Below are 22,664 nucleotides of genomic sequence, written 5' to 3'. Positions count from 1 at the left end.
TGTACTGAACAACGAGTGCATCATTTTTTTATGGACACAAAACTACAACTTTCTGTGAGCATAAAGAACATTGCTTTTTTAATCAACAACTCACTGTATGAATGATGCAGTTTGGGAAATGTAGTTACCATCAGTCATGTGACCCGCAAGTGCAATTTAAAAACGGAAGCACATAGAAACCTTTTTCGACACTTCCTGCCCGTGATCAAGGCTTTCTGCCGAAACTAGTTGGGACATTAGGAAGCATTGTGCTCAGCCTGAATTAAAGTCTCCTGTGTCTTGCAATGGGCCTCTCGTTTTGTTTGCCATGGAGAATGGAGTAACGGGTGTCTCCGTGCCCGTGTTTGAGAGGCCGCCCTGCAGGGTTGGTGGCTCCCTTTTCGGGGACTTGTGCTTTGGTGTTAATAATGGGAGCATGACCCACACGCCGCCGCTTAACCCACCTGGGAGAGGCCAACTGGCGAAAACAACGGCGGTGCTGGAAGGGATGTGGTTTGGGAATACTTCCCTTTCCACTCGTGCAAGCAGAAGGAGACGGAGATTCATGGTTTTGCAACAATCAGCATTCTGCTATCTACAAGGGTTTGACTGCTTTTCACTTAGATGTACTGAACAACGAGTGCATCATTTTTTTATGGACACAAAACTACAACTTTCTGTGAGCATAAAGAACATTGCTTTTTTAATCAACAACTCACTGTATGAATGATGCAGTTTGGGAAATGTAGTTACCATCAGTCATGTGACCCGCAAGTGCAATTTAAAAACGGAAGCACATAGAAACCTTTTTCGACACTTCCTGCCCGTGATCAAGGCTTTCTGCCGAAACTAGTTGGGACATTAGGAAGGTTTGTGCTCAGCCTGAATTAAAGTCTCCTGTGTCTTGCAATGGGCCTCTCGTTTTGTTTGCCATGGAGAATGGAGTAACGGGCGTCTCCGTGCCCGTGTTTGAGAGGCCGCCCTGCAGGGTTGGTGGCTCCCTTTTCGGGGACTTGTGCTTTGGTGTTAATAATGGGAGCATGACCCACACGCCGCCGCTAAACCCACCTGGGAGAGGCCAACTGGCGAAAACAACGGCGGCGCTGGAAGGGATGTGGTTTGGGAATACTTCCCTTTCCACTCGTGCAAGCAGAAGGAGACGGAGATTCATGGTTTTGCAACAATCAGCATTCTGCTATCTACAAGGGTTTGACTGCTTTTCACTTAGATGTACTGAACAACCAGTGCATCATTTTTTTATGGACACAAAACTACAACTTTCTGTGAGCATAAAGAACATTGCTTTTTTAATCAACAACTCACTGTATGAATGATGCAGTTTGGGAAATGTAGTTACCATCAGTCATGTGACCCGCAAGTGCAATTTAAAAACGGAAGCACATAGAAACCTTTTTCGACACTTCCTGCCCGTGATCAAGGCTTTCTGCCGAAACTAGTTAGGACATTAGGAAGCATTGTGCTCAGCCTGAATTAAAGTCTCCTGTGTCTTGCAATGGGCCTTTCGTTTTGTTTGCCATGGAGAATGGAGTAACGGGCGTCTCCGTGCCCGTGTTTGAGAGGCCGCCCTGCAGGGTTGGTGGCTCCCTTTTCGGGGACTTGTGCTTTGGTGTTAATAATGGGAGCATGACCCACACGCCGCCGCTAAACCCACCTGGGAGAGGCCAACTGGCGAAAACAACGGCGGCGCTGGAAGGGATGTGGTTTGGGAATACTTCCCTTTCCACTCGTGCAAGCAGAAGGAGACGGAGATTCATGGTTTTGCAACAATCAGCATTCTGCTATCTACAAGGGTTTGACTGCTTTTCACTTAGATGTACTGAACAACGAGTGCATCATTTTTTTATGGACACAAAACTACAACTTTCTGTGAGCATAAAGAACATTGCTTTTTTAATCAACAACTCACTGTATGAATGATGCAGTTTGGGAAATGTAGTTACCATCAGTCATGTGACCCGCAAGTGCAATTTAAAAACGGAAGCACATAGAAACCTTTTTCGACACTTCCTGCCCGTGATCAAGGCTTTCTGCCGAAACTAGTTGGGACATTAGGAAGCATTGTGCTCAGCCTGAATTAAAGTCTCCTGTGTCTTGCAATGGGCCTCTCGTTTTGTTTGCCATGGAGAATGGAGTAACGGGCGTCTCCGTGCCCGTGTTTGAGAGGCCGCCCTGCAGGGTTGGTGGCTCCCTTTTCGGGGACTTGTGCTTTGGTGTTAATAATGGGAGCATGACCCACACGCCGCCGCTAAACCCACCTGGGAGAGGCCAACTGGCGAAAACAACGGCGGCGCTGGAAGGGATGTGGTTTGGGAATACTTCCCTTTCCACTCGTGCAAGCAGAAGGAGACGGAGATTCATGGTTTTGCAACAATCAGCATTCTGCTATCTACAAGGGTTTGACTGCTTTTCACTTAGATGTACTGAACAACGAGTGCATCATTTTTTTATGGACACAAAACTACAACTTTCTGTGAGCATAAAGAACATTGCTTTTTTAATCAACAACTCACTGTATGAATGATGCAGTTTGGGAAATGTAGTTACCATCAGTCATGTGACCCGCAAGTGCAATTTAAAAACGGAAGCACATAGAAACCTTTTTCGACACTTCCTGCCCGTGATCAAGGCTTTCTGCCGAAACTAGTTGGGACATTAGGAAGCATTGTGCTCAGCCTGAATTAAAGTCTCCTGTGTCTTGCAATGGGCCTCTCGTTTTGTTTGCCATGGAGAATGGAGTAACGGGCGTCTCCGTGCCCGTGTTTGAGAGGCCGCCCTGCAGGGTTGGTGGCTCCCTTTTTGGGGACTTGTGCTTTGGTGTTAATAATGGGAGCATGACCCACACGCCGCCGCTAAACCCACCTGGGAGAGGCCAACTGGCGAAAACAACGGCGGCGCTGGAAGGGATGTGGTTTGGGAATACTTCCCTTTCCACTCGTGCAAGCAGAAGGAGACGGAGATTCATGGTTTTGCAACAATCAGCATTCTGCTATCTACAAGGGTTTGACTGCTTTTCACTTAGATGTACTGAACAACGAGTGCATCATTTTTTTATGGACACAAAACTACAACTTTCTGTGAGCATAAAGAACATTGCTTTTTTAATCAACAACTCACTGTATGAATGATGCAGTTTGGGAAATGTAGTTACCATCAGTCATGTGACCCGCAAGTGCAATTTAAAAACGGAAGCACATAGAAACCTTTTTCGACACTTCCTGCCCGTGATCAAGGCTTTCTGCCGAAACTAGTTGGGACATTAGGAAGCATTGTGCTCAGCCTGAATTAAAGTCTCCTGTGTCTTGCAATGGGCCTCTCGTTTTGTTTGCCATGGAGAATGGAGTAACGGGCGTCTCCGTGCCCGTGTTTGAGAGGCCGCCCTGCAGGGTTGGTGGCTCCCTTTTCGGGGACTTGTGCTTTGATATATATATATATATATATATATATATATATATATATATATATATATATAGTGAGCTATATTTTTTTACAAGGAGACATGTATGCTTTTGGAATGTGATACTTGGTGTATCTTGCTGTATGTATTTATTTTGTATCTGTACACTGCGTATTTGCTATTATACAGTTCGTTACGCCTCCCTCTTCAATTCTGGACTCACCAGGTAAACCACTGGCTAGGTGGGGGATGTGGTTTGATGTTTTCAAAACGTATCTGGGGGTGTCAATGTTTAGAGATAAGTGGAAAGGAAATTGCTATTACATTCGCTAGGCTTAAAAGGAAAGTCTATCTTCAAACAACTACTGGAAATACCAGAAAATAAGGATAAAGTTGGAGATGAGTACTTGCAAGCAGTCAACAAACTCAGGTTGCATTATGACAAACAACCAGAGTCTGATTCAGATAGAGATTTGATGGGTATGCGTGATATGGTGCTTGTTGTTGGAGATGATGTTTCTGCCACATCAAAACATACCATTGTGGGGAAGGAAACCTTGGTGGGTGATCCTGGCTTGTGTGTTAATCCTGTAGTTGACATTAAGTAGGGGAACACAATGATGAAATTGCTGGTAGATTCTTGAGCTAAGGTCACCATGATCACATTGGTTGTTTACTGATATGTGGTGTTACAGGTCTTTACTTCCTTCTGACTGGTCCCCTGTCTCATATGAAGAACGTAAAATTGAACTTTTGGGCTATTTTGAAGATGTTTTGCAATTCAAAGGGAGGAAGACTACGGGCAAAATGTATTTGTCTGCAAAAGGTCTAAACATATTAGGTTGGTTTCATCATGGACTTTTTGGAATGGTTCTTAAACCAGGTGCCAAAGAACAAGTCCTGGTGGTAGATTATGAGGATGCAGAGTTTGGCTGGAGTAGAAAAATCCTAACATATTTGGAGAAGAGATGAGTAGCATTTGTGGGTTCGAGCACACAATCAATGTAAAAGAAGTGCCAGTGTCAAATAAATACAAGCTAATGCTAGTACTATCACAGAGTTTCTGAGAGAAATTTTCCTGATCGAGGGTTTTCCTGAGCATTTTGTTTCTGACAGTGGTACCCAGTTTGTAAATAAAGAGTTAGAGTATGGTCATGTGATGTCAGCATTCGAAGAGCTCCCTATACCACCCACAAACCAATGTCCTTGTAGAAAGAATGAACAGAGTTTTTGGCAAATACTGTTATAAAGGCTGTCTGTAGAATGTTGTGTTTTTACTGCACCACACCTCATTCTACTACCAAGGTCTCAAAGCTTGAACTTCTAAGAAGTAGGAAAGCCAATACCAGTTTTCACCTTGTGTGGATGTTGAAATGGATTAGGAGTGCGTCTGATGTACAGCAACTGTTGAAGTTAGTAAAGAAGAATGTAGGACTAACTCAAGAAAAACTGAAAATTTGGTATGACAAAAAAAGTGTCAAAAAAGTTGCTATTAGTATTGAATACTTGATTCGCATAAAATCTGCTATGCATTTGAAAAAGGTGTTTGGGAACAATAATACAATGCATCCCTGCGCTTTACCCTGCAATGGCACACAATTGGTTACAATGAACCAGCGCAGGCACCCGTGCATCATTTGCAAGGGTACCTGTGCTGCAAAAATGATTGTTTGTGTGCAGAAAGGGACACCTTCCTGCACAAAATCAATAATTAATGGAATTTTCATCTATCTATGCGTGCTGTAGAATGCAGGAAATTAAGAGAAATTAAAGTATTTTTCCTCGTTGCATGAGGAGTAGGATTCTGGCGCATTCCCAGTTTTACAAAATGTTGTGAATCAGTCAAGTGCCATGAATGTTGCATTGGAACAGCCTCAAAAACGCCCATGGAATGCATCTTTCACACAGAGTTATGTGTGAAAGGGGCCCATATTTACTGGGCCATAAAGAGTCATGAAGGGTGACTTAACAAGGCCTTGTAAATATGTGCAAGCCCGTTGCACCACTCGTGTGTCCAAATAAATGACGCAGTGATGGCGCAACAGGCTTGCAAATAAGCCCCATAGTGCCTTAAATGTGTGTGAGAGATGTTTGAAATAAGTGCATTTATGTATTGGGAGGCAGTGGAGCACCATGAGATGTTGTGTGATGTGACTTCTGTGTAGAAAGCTGAGGCCGTGCCTGGCTTGTGAGTTCTGGCTGTTTGAAGTTTTCTGGTGAGTTTCTTGGTATAACCAGCAAAAAGTGTTGTTGTGTATCGATTTAGATTCCGTATGATTTCCCGATTCATGCACTTTTATAGGTGTATTTCACATTGCCCTTATATAGGCATAGAAATCCAGTCCTTGTTTAGGCATAGTCCATGCTACCCAAATACAGGCATGGTTAGTTCCATCTGTTCATCTACGTCACAACGAGTTCTTGGAAAACCAGACTCTTAAGCTTTAGGGACATCCCCTTGCCTGGATATTGATTGCTCCAAGAACTCATTTATTATGCATGAACATCTATTCCTTAGGGGTTCATTCATGATGTTCATATGCCTGACTTCTACGTCAATACTGGCATTCCTAAACACCTTCAAGGTATAAATATACCTTCACTTGCTATGGCAAAGCATGGTGTGGTTCGGTGCAGTTCGACTACCTACTTGCACGACGCAGCTCGCCTCTGCAAGTCCCGAAGGAAGTCATCTCCCAAGCTGACTAGACACTGTCATCCTCCTGCCGAGAATGCAGCTCCAGTGTTTCTGACTCCCCTTGCTGGGTGTTTGGAAATCGAGTCCCAGGAAAGAGATACCAACCTCTCTCACTCTAAGGTATGGAGCTGATTGGAACCTAGAGAAGCCTTTGGCAATTCTTGGCAAAACTAAACTATAGCTAAAACAGCACCTACTTCTTCCCTCGTACTAGACATTGGTTAGGTACGCTGGGGTAGGATTATTTTAGAAGCACCAGTTGAGTATTTTAGCCTGTGTTATTTATGTATGTATTTTTAAATATGTCATAGCAACAGACCATGCTATTACAGTATTATTTTATATTACTGTTTACGCTGTACGCATTATACTTCGCATTCTGTCTTACGATTGTAGCAGTTCATATCTCTTGCATGAGAAAGAAGACTGTTCAATAAACTCCTTTTTATTGAAATGCCCGTCTCTATATTTCTCTGCACCTCTGTAGAAACGAAGCATGCACGATTGACTGAGTGAAATAGTTATCTATTGTTTCCACGACTCTGAAGATATTGTTCCGACTCTAAAGAAAACAAAGTTGTCATGTTTATGCGGTTGTCAGAATTGAATCCCTTCTTATTCATTCAAGAAAGTTTCTAGTGGCCTCTGAGTTAGCTGGCACACACACAATTAAGTTTAAACATACTTGATAGAGACATACTGACCTCAGTCCTATGTCAAAACTATGGTGTATGTAATTCCAATGCGCAGAGCCTATCAGGGATATATAACTACACTACAGTTTGCCCGTAATACAATTAGTTGGTGACTAGGGAGTGAGTGACCGTATTTCTGGTGTTGCTTGGGAGCCATTTGAAGATCTTCATAATCATCTGAGTGCGAAAGAAGGATGTAGTGACAGCTTTGATATGTATGGTCATGTCCAGTTTGCTGTTGATGATTCGGAGGTTCCTGGTTTGGGTGTCGGGTGGACGTTTGGGTCCAAAGTCAGCCAGCAACCAGTTGCAGTCCCATGGTGAGGTGCTCTTGCAGAAAATCAGTACTTCTGTCTCGTCATTGTTGACCTGTGGTTATTCCTCCTATGCATAGGGAGGAAGAACCATGGGTTAAGATGGGTATAAGAGATCTTTATATGGTGAGAGGGGACCATGGGTTTGGCTGGGTATAAGATTTACAAGTTTATGGTGGCTCTCCTCCTTCTACAAACCCTAATTGAGCCCTAGACTCCTTGTTGTGGGAGTGGAAAGCAGTAAAGGATCGATCTATTTTAAGTGACTGAGGGGCATATTATCAAGACAGGAGATATAATTATTTCCGCTTTATCGGCAGAAAACTGCCGATAAAGCGGCGATAATGGGCTTGATAATATGCTCTATGGAATTCCAATCGAAGCCCATGTTAGATGTCTTCACAGTTATCTGCCTTGGGAAGTCCCTGTCTACTTTGCACATGCCATTAACTGGTACATTCCTCAGTGGAATAGACAACTTTATTGACATTTTGCAGACAAAAATATTTTTCAAAGGGAAAAGTAGATTTTCTGTATGTACTGAACTATTTCCTCATTTGAGATAGATACTATATCTGGATGACTTCGCAGAGGCATCAAGTTACACTTACTGCACCTTATAAATATACAATCTTTCACTCATTCACTCGCGTGCTCACTCATTATGGAAGAGACGCCATTTACCTGCCCACTTTAATAAACAATCCCTCCTAAATTCAGCAGCAGTGTTGTCCCTTTTTTTAATTTATTTATGTTTTTATATATTGCAAACTTTACCCCAGGGTGTCAGAGAGGTTTACAATAGAAACAGCTCCATTACATAAGGACTTCGGAGTACATGAATTACATAAAAGATACAAACAGATAAACGTTAAACTCACATAAGATTTTACATCAACAAAGAACAATCGACACACTTTCCCAGAGATTTACCATACCTGAAGCCCAGGGATTGAAAAGGAGCACTAGATTCCCGAGTTTGTGGGACGAGATTTTATTTTCCTCGATCTGAACGCTCAGGCTGTAGCGCCCAATAATGGCGTTCCTCGGACTTGAGATAGAAATTGCTAAGTATCTCGAAGATCCATTGCCTGCACTTTTAACTGCTCCCCAGCAGTTTGGCTTCACAGTTCTTGAAAGAGGGAACACAGCTCTTGTATTAGTGGCTTCTTCCGGTTGTGGCCCTATGAAAACACAGCAAAATGCAGGTAAAGATGAAACAATGCTATGCACATGTTCATAAGATTAAAGCACGAAAGTATCACTGTCTGTGATATATTTTGCGCACATCACATTTATATTGCAGCAGTTTTGCTTTAAGCTCATCTGTGAATGAAAGGTATTGGTGGGATTTCTGGTGAGTTTGAATTGCATTATGTGTAACTTGTGTACAAACTTTGGACTCAGAGTACACAAAGGATGGGTTTTAAAGCAATCAATCTTTCTGTACACCAAGGGGCAGATTTACAAGCCCTTTGCGTCACTTTTGCGTCACTTTTAACAAGGGGAAAAGTGGCGCAAAAGTGGATCAAGGGCCTTGTAAACCTGCCCCCAACTGCTTTGCATCACGACCCGTATGTTGCGCTGAAGACAGTACACCCTGTGCAAAATGGCCATTACGTAGAATTTTAGGATCTTGTTACATCTATATTAACGAGGCAGGATTATCTTTGTGAATCACATTGATTGGAATGAGAAATCCTGGATGGAGTCCGACCATGGGACGCTGATAGCTATCCCTATATTTGCTGAAAGCCTGCTCTTTCTTCAATTCTGCGCAAGTCCCTTAAGAGGGTTGAAATAAAAAAAATGTAGGGGGATATTATCAAGGGGGTTTATCTCCGCTTTCTTGGCTTTAAAAGCCAAGAAAGCGGAGATAAAATTATCTCCCTATTACCTAGCTGTCGCTAACACCAGTTAGCGACAGCTAGTAGGAGATAGCGACCATCTTGGGCCCCGCTTTGCATGTCAGTGATATTTATCACTAATAACATGCAAAGTGGGCGTGCCAAGACTGGAAACAGTCGCTAACATCGCTATCTCCCATTACCAACTTTTGGAGATATTCGCGCTAAGCAGTTCTTAGCCATGTTATCCAATGGGAGGTGGATAATATGGCTAAGAGCATTAGCTCAGTAATGCATGAGTATCGCTCACTTTTCAGCAATATTCATGCATTGCGGCCGATTTTTATCGCATTTGCGATAAACCTTGGTAATACCAAGGTTTATTTGCGATAAAAATCGCCGCAGCTCAGCGGTAAATTTTTACCGCTGAGCTATTGCTCGGTAATATGCCCCGTAATTCTTTGAGGAGACTTTGATAGAAGCATGGACCACTATCTGCTTCACCCAATGTTGACAGCCTACATACAGACAATTAGAAGCTATCCCTGAGGAACAGCTTCTATTTTATGATTGGATACCACCTCCTTTCTATTGCTGGTGTACAATCAATGACAAATATGGTACTAAACCATTGAAACCGGTATTGCGATGTAGAAAGGGGAGGGGACACTCCTTTCAGCCAAACAGCGATGTGTTGCCAATTGCACAATGCGAGCTAGGAAGCATTTTCCCACTCGCAGTATGCCTTTGATACATTCTGCTTGCATTACTGGGGTTGCAACACCTGTCTTTTTGCTAATACTTAGTACATCAGGCCCTAAATGTATTGCAGACACTACTTGTCCATTTTTACCTGCAAATTGGAAAATGCTCCTTTGTGACCATTGATACTGCACTAAAATGTCAGAGAGAACTGAATTGGCATCACACAACCCTTAACCCTTAACGCTCATCCACCCCCTCATGAAAGCACAAAGTTGATGACTTTCCCCACTGTTTGCCTCTAGATACCTTCAGAGAACTAGAGAAAGGACAAGGAATGGGCACTAAAAAATACAAATGTATGATTGAGCCCTGTTTAACTTTTAATCATGCTCCTGTCGTCATGAAACCTGAAATTAGAGGTATCAAGGGCACTGCCTGCAGTTCCAAAAGGCAAGCAAAGGTCTCAGCATATACTGCTAGTTACCTTAACTAACACCCAAGTTTTCAGAACTCTCAGTTTCCCAGGTCCATGTGTGAGTTACTCTTCTGGGACAGATTTTTAGGTTTTTATTCTGGGACAAGGATTATAGATTTCATAAGGGAATAATGAGTTCAAATCCCAAAATGCAAAGAAAGTAATCTAGAAAAAATGAACAGCTCACACTAGGACCTGGGAGTTTAGAGAGCCCTGCCATATGTGTAACACGAAAGTACTAGGAGCATTGTACCTGTCTCCAAAGTGAATGCAATGCGCTCTCTTTTAAGAGCCCTGTTGAAGGTGAGGCTAACTTTGAAGGGCTGTCCTCTTCTCAGGATCAGGTCGTTGCTGATGTATTTATCAGTGTGGTGAGACCTCCTGTTTGCTGGAATGTGCAGGTTGATAATCGTCAGTTTCAGGCCTGTGAAGTAAACAGAAAATGTGAACTCCTTGATATGACTGCAAAGAGACTGATTGAAGATAGGTGGCAGCAGGAGAAAGTTTGAAGATGTGATTTTTTCAGCGGTCAAGGGAAATATTCATAAACAAGGAGACATATAGAGTAATATCCATGTGCATACAGAAGCCTGTGGTAATAGAGATACCCAGAAAGCAGAAAAATGGTTTGGCAAGGGCGTACCAATATCTTAAAAAAAAAAATTGAAATTATTTTTATTTTGCTCTCCTGTCTCAACGCTTCCCACACTCGAGTAAAGCAAATGGACGTCAGCAGCACCAGCACCTATTGGAGTACTCATTAGGGCTTATTGGCTCTTTTTCTTGCCGTCCCATTGTCATCTTCCCACTTGGGAAGTTACTATTGGGGTATATATATATATATATATATATATATATATATATATATATATATATATATATATATATATATATATATATATATATATATATATATATATATATATACATATACACATATATATATATATATATATATATATATATATATATATATATATATACATATACACATATATATATATATACTTTTCGACTTGGACGCCTGGGACAGATAATATTTGTTTTTTCACGAATTGGAAATACTGATGAAGTACGCTATTGTGAGCTTTCTCTTGGGCTGAAGACCGCTTTAATGCCAGAAACCGGTCCTGGGAAGCTTGTTTCCGGTCCAGGGAAAGCATGGCTTGGCAGTTCGGGCTGGACTGTTCCCATGAGGTACAGGGTCAGACTGATTTGCATATGGCCAAGTCTGAACTGGGGTGGCATAGTGGGCTAACGAACGGTGATGGATTAAACCCAGATCTGTTGACTGGGTGTGAGTGTTTGATTGGTTCAGATGCTCCGTCCATCACCACCCCCTTTTGTACCGCTTTGTTCGCCATAAGTTGGCAGGGCATGCTCAGACGTGAGTCCCTTGCTCACTTTGCCACTGGATTTAAGCAAGCCGGGCTGAAGACGGCTGAAATACCAGAAACCGGTCCATGGAAGCTTGTTTCCGGTCCAGGGAAGGCATGGTTTGGCAGTTCGGGCTGAACTGTTCCCATGAGGAACAGGGTCAGACTGATTTGCACATGGCCAAGTCTGAACTGGGGTGCCAGCGTGGGCTAAAGAACAGTGATGGATTAAACCCAGATCTGTTCACTGGGTGTGAGTGTTTGATTGGTTCAGATGCTCCGTCCATCACCACCCCCTTTTGTACCGCTTTGTTCGCCATTAGTTGGCAGGGTATGCTCAGACGTGAATCCCTTTCTCACTTTGCCACTGGATTTAAGCAAGCAGGGCTGAAGACGGCTGAAATACCAGAAACCGGTCCTTGGAAGCTTGTTTCCGGTCCAGGGAAGGCATGGCTTGGCAGTTCGGGCTGGACTGTTTCCATGAGGCACAGGGTCAGACTGATTTGAATATGGCCAAGTCTGAACTGGGGTGGCAGAGTGGGCTAAAGAATGGTGATGGATTAAACCCAGAAATGCTGACTGGGTGTGAGTGTTTGATTGGTTCAGATTCTCCGTCCATCACCTCCCCCTTTTGTACCACTTTGTTCGCCATATGTTGGCAGGGTATGCTCAGATGTGAGTCCCTTTCTCACTTTGCCACTGGATTCAAGCAAGCCGGGCTGAAGACAGCTGAAATGCCAGAAACCGGTCCTCGGAAGCTTGTTTCCGGTCCAGGGAAGGCATGGCTTGCCAGTTTGGGCTGCACTGTTCCCATGAGGCACAGGGTCAGACTGATTTGCATATGGCCAAGTCTGAACTGGGGTGGCAGGGTGGGCTTAAGAACAGTGATGGTTTAAACCCAGATCTGTTGACTGGGTGTGAGTGTTTGATTGGTTCAGAAGCTCCGTCCTTCACCGCCCTCTTTTGTACCGCTTTGTTCACCATAAGTTGGCAGGGTATGCTCAGACATGAATCCCTTGCTCACTTTGCCACTGTATTCAAGCAAGCCGGGCTGAAGACGGCTGAAATGCCAGAAACCGGTCCTCGGAAGCTTGTTTCCGGTCCAGGGAAGGCATGGCTTGGCAGTTCGGGCTGGACTGTTCCCATGAGGCACAGGGTCAGACTGATTTGCATATGGCCAATTCTGAACTGGGGTGGCAGAGTGGGCTAAAAAACGGTGATGGATTAAACCCAGATCTGTTGACTGGGTGTGAGTGTTTGATTGGTTCAGATGCTCCGTCCATCACCACCCCCTTTTGTACCACATTGGAATACCTTCTCATTCTGCCAATATTGACATGAAAAAAATCTAAAACTATTTGTATAGCACTCTGGTACCCTAACAATGTGTCCTGGCAGCAGCAGGATTGTAAATAAGCATAAGGATTAGGCCTTCAGGAATGTCAAGGCTTTCAATTGTTTGCTGAAGGACAACTCGTTGATGATAAAGCCCTTACAGGCTGGTGGAGAATTCCAGTGCTTAGCAGCAATTGACTCAAAAGAGATGCCCCTTCAGTGACCTAGGTAAATTATAGATAGCTGTAGCAAATTTAATCAGTTGAGCAAAGGATTTGGGGTAGATAACCGACATACAGAGGTTCTAGCTTAAAATAGATTTGGTAGGCCAAACTGATTTGAAAATAGCACATTTAGTCTCTAGCAGCCAACTAAGAGTAGCTAGATGCTTTGAGATAGACAAAAAGAACTGGAAAACTATCATCAGAAGAGCCATTTTTTATCAACAGTAAACATTGGATCAAGCAGGTAGGATGGTATGTGTGCAGGAATTGTAGTAGCATTCTGGAATTACTGTTTCACTGCAATCAGCAGGAAGCATATGAGCAACTTCGCAAAAAGCTCTTGGGAGTAAAAAAAGAGATCGTAGAGACCTTATTGATAAAAAGAAGAGCGTAGAGTCAAAGATGATATCCATATAATGTGTGTTGGTAATTAGTGGTAACTAGTTTGGTAGGATACCACGCTGATAACCACATCATGGGTGGGCCAGTAAAAACGAGAATCTATTTCTATTAAACATAATGAGTTGAGTGGCGGTGTGGCTTTTGACCATCAAATGGCCAGCTGATTGCGGAGCTCTTGCCCGGTAGCCAGAAATACTGAAGTATCCTGTTGTCTACGTGCTTATCGTGCTTTGGTGGTGGAGATCTCCTTATGATAAAGTATAAGGGAAAAGTAAACAAAAGTACATTACTTGCAAAAGAATTGAAAAAAATATTTTTATGTTAATATCAATTAATTGTATTGTTTTATTTTAAATGTAGAACAAACTAAAAAAAGTTACATCTTTAGTAACTTATTTGAGATTTTGATGGTTATTATTTTGAATATACTAAATTTAAATTAACATTAATTTTCAGAAGCTTAAATTATTATGAAAGAATCCCACCTAACCTAAAAGAAAATATTTTATCATGTATTAATAATTAATAAAAGTTATGTTTAGAAATAATTCAAAGTATTTTCATTATATTGTTATCAAAATGAATGTTGCAATATTTAAAAAACTACACAGAGGTTATAAAAAGGTTAAAAAGAAAAAAATGTGTAATTTTTTTTAACAATTAATTGAATTATTGTTTAAATGTAACTATTTCATTTTTTTAATTTAATTTAAGATTGTTCCCTACAGGGTTTTATTTTACATCCATACAACCATTATTTTCTATCAGAAGACATTTGTAGTACCTGGGGATGGCAATGTGTGGTACTGGACTTACTGCAGCTCTGAGATGGTGTGTGTTCACAACAATTTTGGGTCCCTTAGGGCTGTTGTAACGTTAGAAGTGCAGTTTTTGAAGAGGGATGAGATTATTCTTCAATAGGTAGGTGCAAGTCCTTCTTTAAACCCTTCCTTACTCCTCCATAAAACCCTCTCATTTAGTAATAAATATTTCTCTTGTACCTGCTACTTCCCATCCCTCCCACATTTACTTCTAAATATGTGTATATGTATTAGGATCGCCCCATAGAAAAGATAGCAGAGGTGTAGGAGGAAATTTACACTCATAGGTGTGTGAAATGCATTTCAGTAGTAAGTAGTACTGCTGTAGTACTACCTCATGAGCTACACAATTCAATGTGTGAATCAGGCACATAAATATTATGTTAATGTTGTTAGCAATGATATGTGTCAATTCACAAAATACGAATTACCACTGAAGAAGGGGTATCAAATAGGACTGGGAACACGGTAAGAGTAAAATAATATATAATTGCCAAAGCAGCGCCACCCCTGCTGATAGTATTGGTCTTTTTTAATGATATTTAATTGGACGAGACTCTAAAAACCATACCTGTGCCAGTTCAATCACAGAGCAGGGACCAGTTAAAAAGAAAGTATATTTATCCATAACATTATATTACAAAGATTTGTGCTGGAGGAGGCGCCAGACAGTCAATAGTAACTACGACAATGCTTTGTAGGCCTTGTGCAGCCCTGTGATGAGTGCTGCTTTGGAAGCTTTTTTCTTTTGTTACATGTCTTTACTGAATTTATGGTTTAAACAATGGGGGGATAGGGGAGCAACACGTATGAGTATAACTCGACGGATTGCATAACATTGCTTTGGAAACCTTGGGCCTTATTTATGAGAAATGACGCATCGCTGCGTGAAAACAGCGATGCGTCAGATGCTCCGTCCATCACCACCCCCTTTTGTACCGCTTTGTTCGCCATAAGTTGGCAGGGCATGCTCAGACGTGAGTCCCTTGCTCACTTTGCCACTGGATTTAAGCAAGCCGGGCTGAAGACGGCTGAAATACCAGAAACCGGTCCATGGAAGCTTGTTTCCGGTCCAGGGAAGGCATGGTTTGGCAGTTCGGGCTGAACTGTTCCCATGAGGAACAGGGTCAGACTGATTTGCACATGGCCAAGTCTGAACTGGGGTGCCAGCGTGGGCTAAAGAACAGTGATGGATTAAACCCAGATCTGTTCACTGGGTGTGAGTGTTTGATTGGTTCAGATGCTCCGTCCATCACCACCCCCTTTTGTACCGCTTTGTTCGCCATTAGTTGGCAGGGTATGCTCAGACGTGAATCCCTTTCTCACTTTGCCACTGGATTTAAGCAAGCAGGGCTGAAGACGGCTGAAATACCAGAAACCGGTCCTTGGAAGCTTGTTTCCGGTCCAGGGAAGGCATGGCTTGGCAGTTCGGGCTGGACTGTTTCCATGAGGCACAGGGTCAGACTGATTTGAATATGGCCAAGTCTGAACTGGGGTGGCAGAGTGGGCTAAAGAATGGTGATGGATTAAACCCAGAAATGCTGACTGGGTGTGAGTGTTTGATTGGTTCAGATTCTCCGTCCATCACCTCCCCCTTTTGTACCACTTTGTTCGCCATATGTTGGCAGGGTATGCTCAGATGTGAGTCCCTTTCTCACTTTGCCACTGGATTCAAGCAAGCCGGGCTGAAGACAGCTGAAATGCCAGAAACCGGTCCTCGGAAGCTTGTTTCCGGTCCAGGGAAGGCATGGCTTGCCAGTTTGGGCTGCACTGTTCCCATGAGGCACAGGGTCAGACTGATTTGCATATGGCCAAGTCTGAACTGGGGTGGCAGAGTGGGCTTAAGAACAGTGATGGTTTAAACCCAGATCTGTTGACTGGGTGTGAGTGTTTAATTGGTTCAGACGCTCCGTCCTTCACCGCCCTCTTTTGTACCGCTTTGTTCACCATAAGTTGGCAGGGTATGCTCAGACATGAATCCCTTGCTCACTTTGCCACTGGATTCAAGCAAGCCGGGCTGAAGACGGCTGAAATGCCAGAAACCGGTCCTCGGAAGCTTGTTTCCGGTCCAGGGAAGGCATGGCTTGGCAGTTCGGGCTGGACTGTTCCCATGAGGCACAGGGTCAGACTGATTTGCATATGGCCAATTCTGAACTGGGGTGGCAGAGTGGGCTAAAAAACGGTGATGGATTAAACCCAGATCTGTTGACTGGGTGTGAGTGTTTGATTGGTTCAGATGCTCCGTCCATCACCACCCCCTTTTGTACCACATTGGAATACCTTCTCATTCTGCCAATATTGACATGAAAAAAATCTAAAACTATTTGTATAGCACTCTGGTACCCTAACAATGTGTCCTGGCAGCAGCAGGATTGTAAATAAGCATAAGGATTAGGCCTTCAGGAATGTCAAGGCTTTCAATTGTTTGCTGAAGGACAACTCGTTGATGATAAAGCCCTTACAGGCTGGTGGAGAATTCCAGTGCTTAGCAGCAATTGACTCAAAAGAGATGCCCCTTCAGTGACCTAGGTAAATTATAGATAGCTGTAGCAAATTTAATCGGTTGAGCAAAGGATTTGGGGTAGATAACCGACATACAGAGGTTCTAGCTTAAAATAGATTTGGTAGCCCAAACTGATTTGAAAATAGCACATTTAGTCTCTAGCAGCCAACTAAGAGTAGCTAGATGCTTTGAGATAGACAAAAAGAACTGGAAAACTATCATCAGAAGAGCCATTTTTTATCAACAGTAAACATTGGATCAAGCAGGTAGGATGGTATGTGTGCAGGAATTGTAGTAGCATTCTGGAATTACTGTTTCACTGCAATCAGCAGGAAGCATATGAGCAACTTCGCAAAAAGCTCTTGGGAGTAAAAAAAGAGATCGTAGAGACCTTATTGATAAAAAGAAGAGCGTAGAGTCAAAGATGATATCCATATAATGTGTGTTGGTAATTAGTGGTAACTAGTTTGGTAGGATACCACGCTGATAACCACATCATGGGTGGGCCAGTAAAAACGAGAATCTATTTCTATTAAACATAATGAGTTGAGTGGCGGTGTGGCTTTTGACCATCAAATGGCCAGCTGATTGCGGAGCTCTTGCCCGGTAGCCAGAAATACTGAAGTATCCTGTTGTCTACGTGCTTATCGTGCTTTGGTGGTGGAGATCTCCTTATGATAAAGTATAAGGGAAAAGTAAACAAAAGTACATTACTTGCAAAAGAATTGAAAAAAATATTTTTATGTTAATATCAATTAATTGTATTGTTTTATTTTAAATGTAGAACAAACTAAAAAAAGTTACATCTTTAGTAACTTATTTGAGATTTTGATGGTTATTATTTTGAATATACTAAATTTAAATTAACATTAATTTTCAGAAGCTTAAATTATTATGAAAGAATCCCACCTAACCTAAAAGAAAATATTTTATCATGTATTAATAATTAATAAAAGTTATGTTTAGAAATAATTCAAAGTATTTTCATTATATTGTTATCAAAATGAATGTTGCAATATTTAAAAAACTACACAGAGGTTATAAAAAGGTTAAAAAGAAAAAAATGTGTAATTTTTTTAACAATTAATTGAATTATTGTTTAAATGTAACTATTTCATTTTTTTAATTTAATTTAAGATTGTTCCCTACAGGGTTTTATTTTACATCCATACAACCATTATTTTCTATCAGAAGACATTTGTAGTACCTGGGGATGGCAATGTGTGGTACTGGACTTACTGCAGCTCTGAGATGGTGTGTGTTCACAACAATTTTGGGTCCCTTAGGGCTGTTGTAACGTTAGAAGTGCAGTTTTTGAAGAGGGATGAGCTTATTCTTCAATAGGTAGGTGCAAGTCCTTCTTTAAACCCTTCCTTACTCCTCCATAAAACCCTCTCATTTAGTAATAAATATTTCTCTTGTACCTGCTACTTCCCATCCCTCCCACATTTACTTCTAAATATGTGTATATGTATTAGGATCTCCCCATAGAAAAGATAGCAGAGGTGTAGGAGGAAATTTACACTCATAGGTGTGTGAAATGCATTTCAGTAGTAAGTAGTACTGCTGTAGTACTACCTCATGAGCTACACAATTCAATGTGTGAATCAGGCACATAAATATTATGTTAATGTTGTTAGCAATGATATGTGTCAATTCACAAAAGACGAATTACCACTGAAGAAGGGGTATCAAATAGGACTGGGAACACGGTAAGAGTAAAATAATATATAATTGCCAAAGCAGCGCCACCCCTGCTGATAGTATTGGTCTTTTTTAATGATATTTAATTGGACGAGACTCTAAAAACCATACCTGTGCCAGTTCAATCACAGAGCAGGGACCAGTTAAAAAGAAAGTATATTTATCCATAACATTATATTACAAAGATTTGTGCTGGAGGAGGCGCCAGACAGTCAATAGTAACTACGACAATGCTTTGTAGGCCTTGTGCAGCCCTGTGATGAGTGCTGCTTTGGAAGCTTTTTTCTTTTGTTACATGTCTTTACTGAATTTATGGTTTAAACAATGGGGGGATAGGGGAGCAACACGTATGAGTATAACTCGACAGATTGCATAACATTGCTTTGGAAACCTTGGGCCTTATTTATGAGAAATGACGCATCGCTGCGTGAAAACAGCGATGCGTCACTTCTCAGTGTGCACTCCTTCGAAATTCCTGATGCGTCATATTTAATGTATGACGCATCATGTCGCAAGGATTTACAGATACGTCAGTATTTCTGACGTATCTGTAAGCGCAAAAGTGACGAATTGCTGGAGTGTGTCACAAAAGTGACGCAACTCCAGCAATGCGTCCTTTCACATGGGGCAAGCCCCATGTGAAAGGGCCTGCGTCAGTCTTACGCCTGCTGTGAGGCAGTCGGAAGATTTTGACGCAACGGCGTCCTAAAAGTGACGCAGTGAAATCTCATAGATTTCACTGCGTCACTTCTACGACCCTTCCTTGCGTCAATACGCCCCCCTTGCATACATTATACCTGGCGTAGGTATAATGTGGCGCAGGGGTTTACAAAGTGACGCATCTACCTAGATGCGTCACTTTGTAAATATGGTGCAACAAGGCTCGTTTTTTACGCCACTGGTGCGTCACAAAAAGTGACGCACCGGCGGCGTAAAAGTGACGCACAGCCTTATAAATGAGGCCCCTTGTGAAGTGTGTTGAGGTTAGAAGATTGGGTAAAAGAGAATGTCAAACTGACAGCCCCAATGTCAGGAAAGTATGGTTAGATGAACTAACCATACTAAGAGGTGCAGGTCTAGAAGCTGGTTTTGAATAAGGCGATCTGCTAACGTAAAGCCACCGGTGCTGGCAGTGTGCACAGCCATGTTGTGGATGGAATGGACAGCTTTACCTTTAGCGCTCCGTCAACCTGCTGCCAGTGCAGCAGCACTATACAAAACATATCAATCATGCCATCTTGGTTCCTTGCCAGGAATCCGTACAACACTGCAAGGAGCTTTTTAGTATGAAATGAGGAGGGGGGAAAAAATACAAAAGCGGAATCCCAAACCAGTGCTTAATTTGTAAAGAAAAGTAAGTGCCAGGCTACTCGTCAGGAGCTCACTGGAGCTTGAACCACACATTGCCCCTGCTATGTTGCCAATGACAGTAACACAACTACTAAGCATCACACTCCTACAAGTGTGACTTTTTCGACTATTCCAGGCCCACAATTCCATAAGAAAGGTGTGGACAGCAGGTAATAGTAATTTTTTGATGTGCATTGAACTTATATCTAACTATGGTTGTGATTATCTCTAAATTAGCCAAACATTGCAACTTTGTGTCAGAATGTCACAAGCACGGTGCCAGTCCCGAACACAGGAAACCACCAGCTCAAATTAAGCACTGGCCCAACCACTCCTGCAGTGAGGGGAAGCTCCCTCGCACCTCGATGTTGCAGGGAAACAAACTCAAGCTAAATGAGATTTGAGAACATGCCCAAAAAAGAAGTGTAACTAAACATTCAACGCACTGACAGGCTTAAATTAAAAACGAAGTAATTAAAATACATAGAAGGACATAAGGGGCAAGGTACCCACGATACAAAGCAGTCCATATTATTGCTAAATTAAATTAAACATGTGCTTAGTGCCAGAGTTATGGACAGCCCACTCTTGAACCCTGAAATGTGAAGCAGGTGTTCTTCGTCACAGACTTCCAGCCTCCCACAATGAGCTATGACTTTCAAAGCCTGAAGTTCCCCTCAATCAGTCGCCTTACCATTCACTAACAATAGCCTTCTAGATCAATTCCTGCAGAGACCGCCAGCGATGCTGCCACCCGGGAGCTGCGCTTGATTTGCCACGATGCCAATCTTGTAACTTACTGCTAATATCCTTAGACTCTTCAAATGTTTAACTAATGTAACTTCAGATGCCAGCAACTGAGTCCTGAGAGTTCTGAATTGACAAGAGACCACACAATACATTTTAAAAACATACTTAAACCTACTCTCAAATTTAAGCATCTGCTCTCTAAATGACCTTACTGCTAGAGACTTCCATGTCCTTTTCAACATACGAAAACCAAATGTATCCCTTTTCCACTAGAATCAACATATGTGGACAATCGAAATCTCTGACCTCCTTCAGTCACATCACCTGCAAATATTTCCTTGACCTCAACACCACCCATGGAAATAACCTGATTTACAAGACCCCAGAATAACATCTTCGTTCTTCAATAACATTGCTTCTGCCTTCTCAAAAAAGTGCTCCTACGTAATTACCCAAGTCGCTGCACAACCCAAACAGTAGATGTTTGGGATGGCCACAATGATGAAGCATGTCACCTAGGGGCAACCCTTGGTGAGTGAGGGGACTCAAGAAAATAATTTTCTTTTCCCAAGACAGGGGTGTGTTTCACTCATTAAGTGAACCCCATTCCCCTGGCTGGGTTCGTTGATCTGTCCCTCGCGGATTTTTGTTACACTACATATACCCAGGAGGGTAAACCTAGCCTTAACCTCCTTCTCCCCCTATTTTTGTTTGGGATCTCAGTATCAATCATAACACAATGGGGCCCATTATGATGACGGGCGGACTTAGTCCGCCCCCCATCATATCGGGACCTGGGACCGCCCGCCATAAGGGCGGGGGTCCTGATCAGGGCATTAGGATGCGCCCACCACACAGGCGGGCGCATCCTGTATGGTTGCAATTGCGGCGGGCGGAGCAGAAATCTCCGCCCGCCGCTATGTGAAAAGTGCACGTTTTGCTTTTCAAGGTGCAACATGACAGGCACCGGGCGGTGCCTGCCATGTTGCACTTTGAAATGCGGGGGGTACCATAGGTACCCCCCATGTGCAACCCCCCAAGCCAGGGACTCCCAGGTGGCCCGCAACGGGCCCCCGCAGGGAGTCACCGCATGCCTTTCGCCACGGAAATGCATTGGTGAAAGCCATTGTAATATGGCGGGCGGTGTCTAACAGACACCGCCACCATGTTACTCGTTTTCCGCCCCAGCCGCAAGGCAACCGGGGCGGAAAACATGCGGGCGGTGTTTCTCACCGCCGTGGTCCACCCCGCCATACTAATATGGCGGGGGGGGAATTGGGCTGTGGATGTCGGGTGGATTTTCTCTGCCAGGCTGGCGGTGGCTACCGCCAGCCTGGCGGAGGAATTCCGCCGACATCCTAATGGACCCCAATGTCTCTAATTTCCAGGTTGGATCCCCATGACAATACCTATCACGTATTTGGCTTAATCTCTCAGCAGAAGCTTTCACTGACTTCTTCAAGGACTCTTAGAAAAGGGACTCTTTCCATTATCATGCATACCAAAGTTTAGGAGCATCCTATGCTTTCTACCATAATGTTTATCAGTTTGTAGTACTGTCCCATAACACTTGTCGCTTGCATTTGCCAACAAGACCCTTCACCAGAAGATTGTCTTAAATTAATATTGTGTCCTAAAATATTGACCACAAAAACATCAAACACTATAATTACTAACAGACAATCTATACCCAATGGGGCCATATGGTTGCAAAATATATTTAGGACCCAATATGTATGTCAGACAATAGTTCTACATATCATATTCTGACATGTGGCCAGGCTGGGTTGACTTTATGCCTCTTCAAGCGAAAATCAAGAAACTGAGTTTGAATTAACTTGAAGGGGAAGAGAAAGTTGAAATCAGGCAGTGGTCGGAACCTTTTGGTCAGACAGTGATTTCTTAAGGAGAGGCATTTTGATGATTTGTTTCAAGAGGTGTCTGATAACTTCAAGGTGAAAGGAGACTTTGACTGCGAAGGTAGGATCCACTGTAGCATGACAAGGAAGTAGTTCTTGGACATGAATGAGCAGGGGTCTACAGGCAGTTTTTGTGCTTCAATTTCTGAGCC

At 42.7% G+C, this 22,664-nt stretch overlaps 1 protein-coding gene across 1 annotated transcript in view; it reads right to left on the bottom strand.

The window, feature by feature from the left end:
* Positions 1 to 22,664, bottom strand: part of LOC147705984 (protein-glutamine gamma-glutamyltransferase E-like) — a 247,408-nt gene that overhangs the window by 203,909 nt on the left and 20,835 nt on the right. The window contains exons 2-3 of the mRNA XM_086932441.1: positions 10,382 to 10,552; positions 8,040 to 8,285 (exon numbers count right to left, since the gene is read on the bottom strand). Of these exons, the coding sequence (XP_086788567.1) occupies positions 8,040 to 8,285; positions 10,382 to 10,552 (417 nt within the window). The remainder of the gene's footprint in view (positions 1 to 8,039; positions 8,286 to 10,381; positions 10,553 to 22,664) is intronic.

This window comes from Lissotriton vulgaris, chromosome 7 (assembly GCF_964263255.1).
Source record: "Lissotriton vulgaris chromosome 7, aLisVul1.2, whole genome shotgun sequence".
NCBI lineage: Eukaryota > Metazoa > Chordata > Amphibia > Caudata > Salamandridae > Lissotriton > Lissotriton vulgaris.
This window is presented reverse-complemented; position numbering and strand designations above follow the sequence as displayed.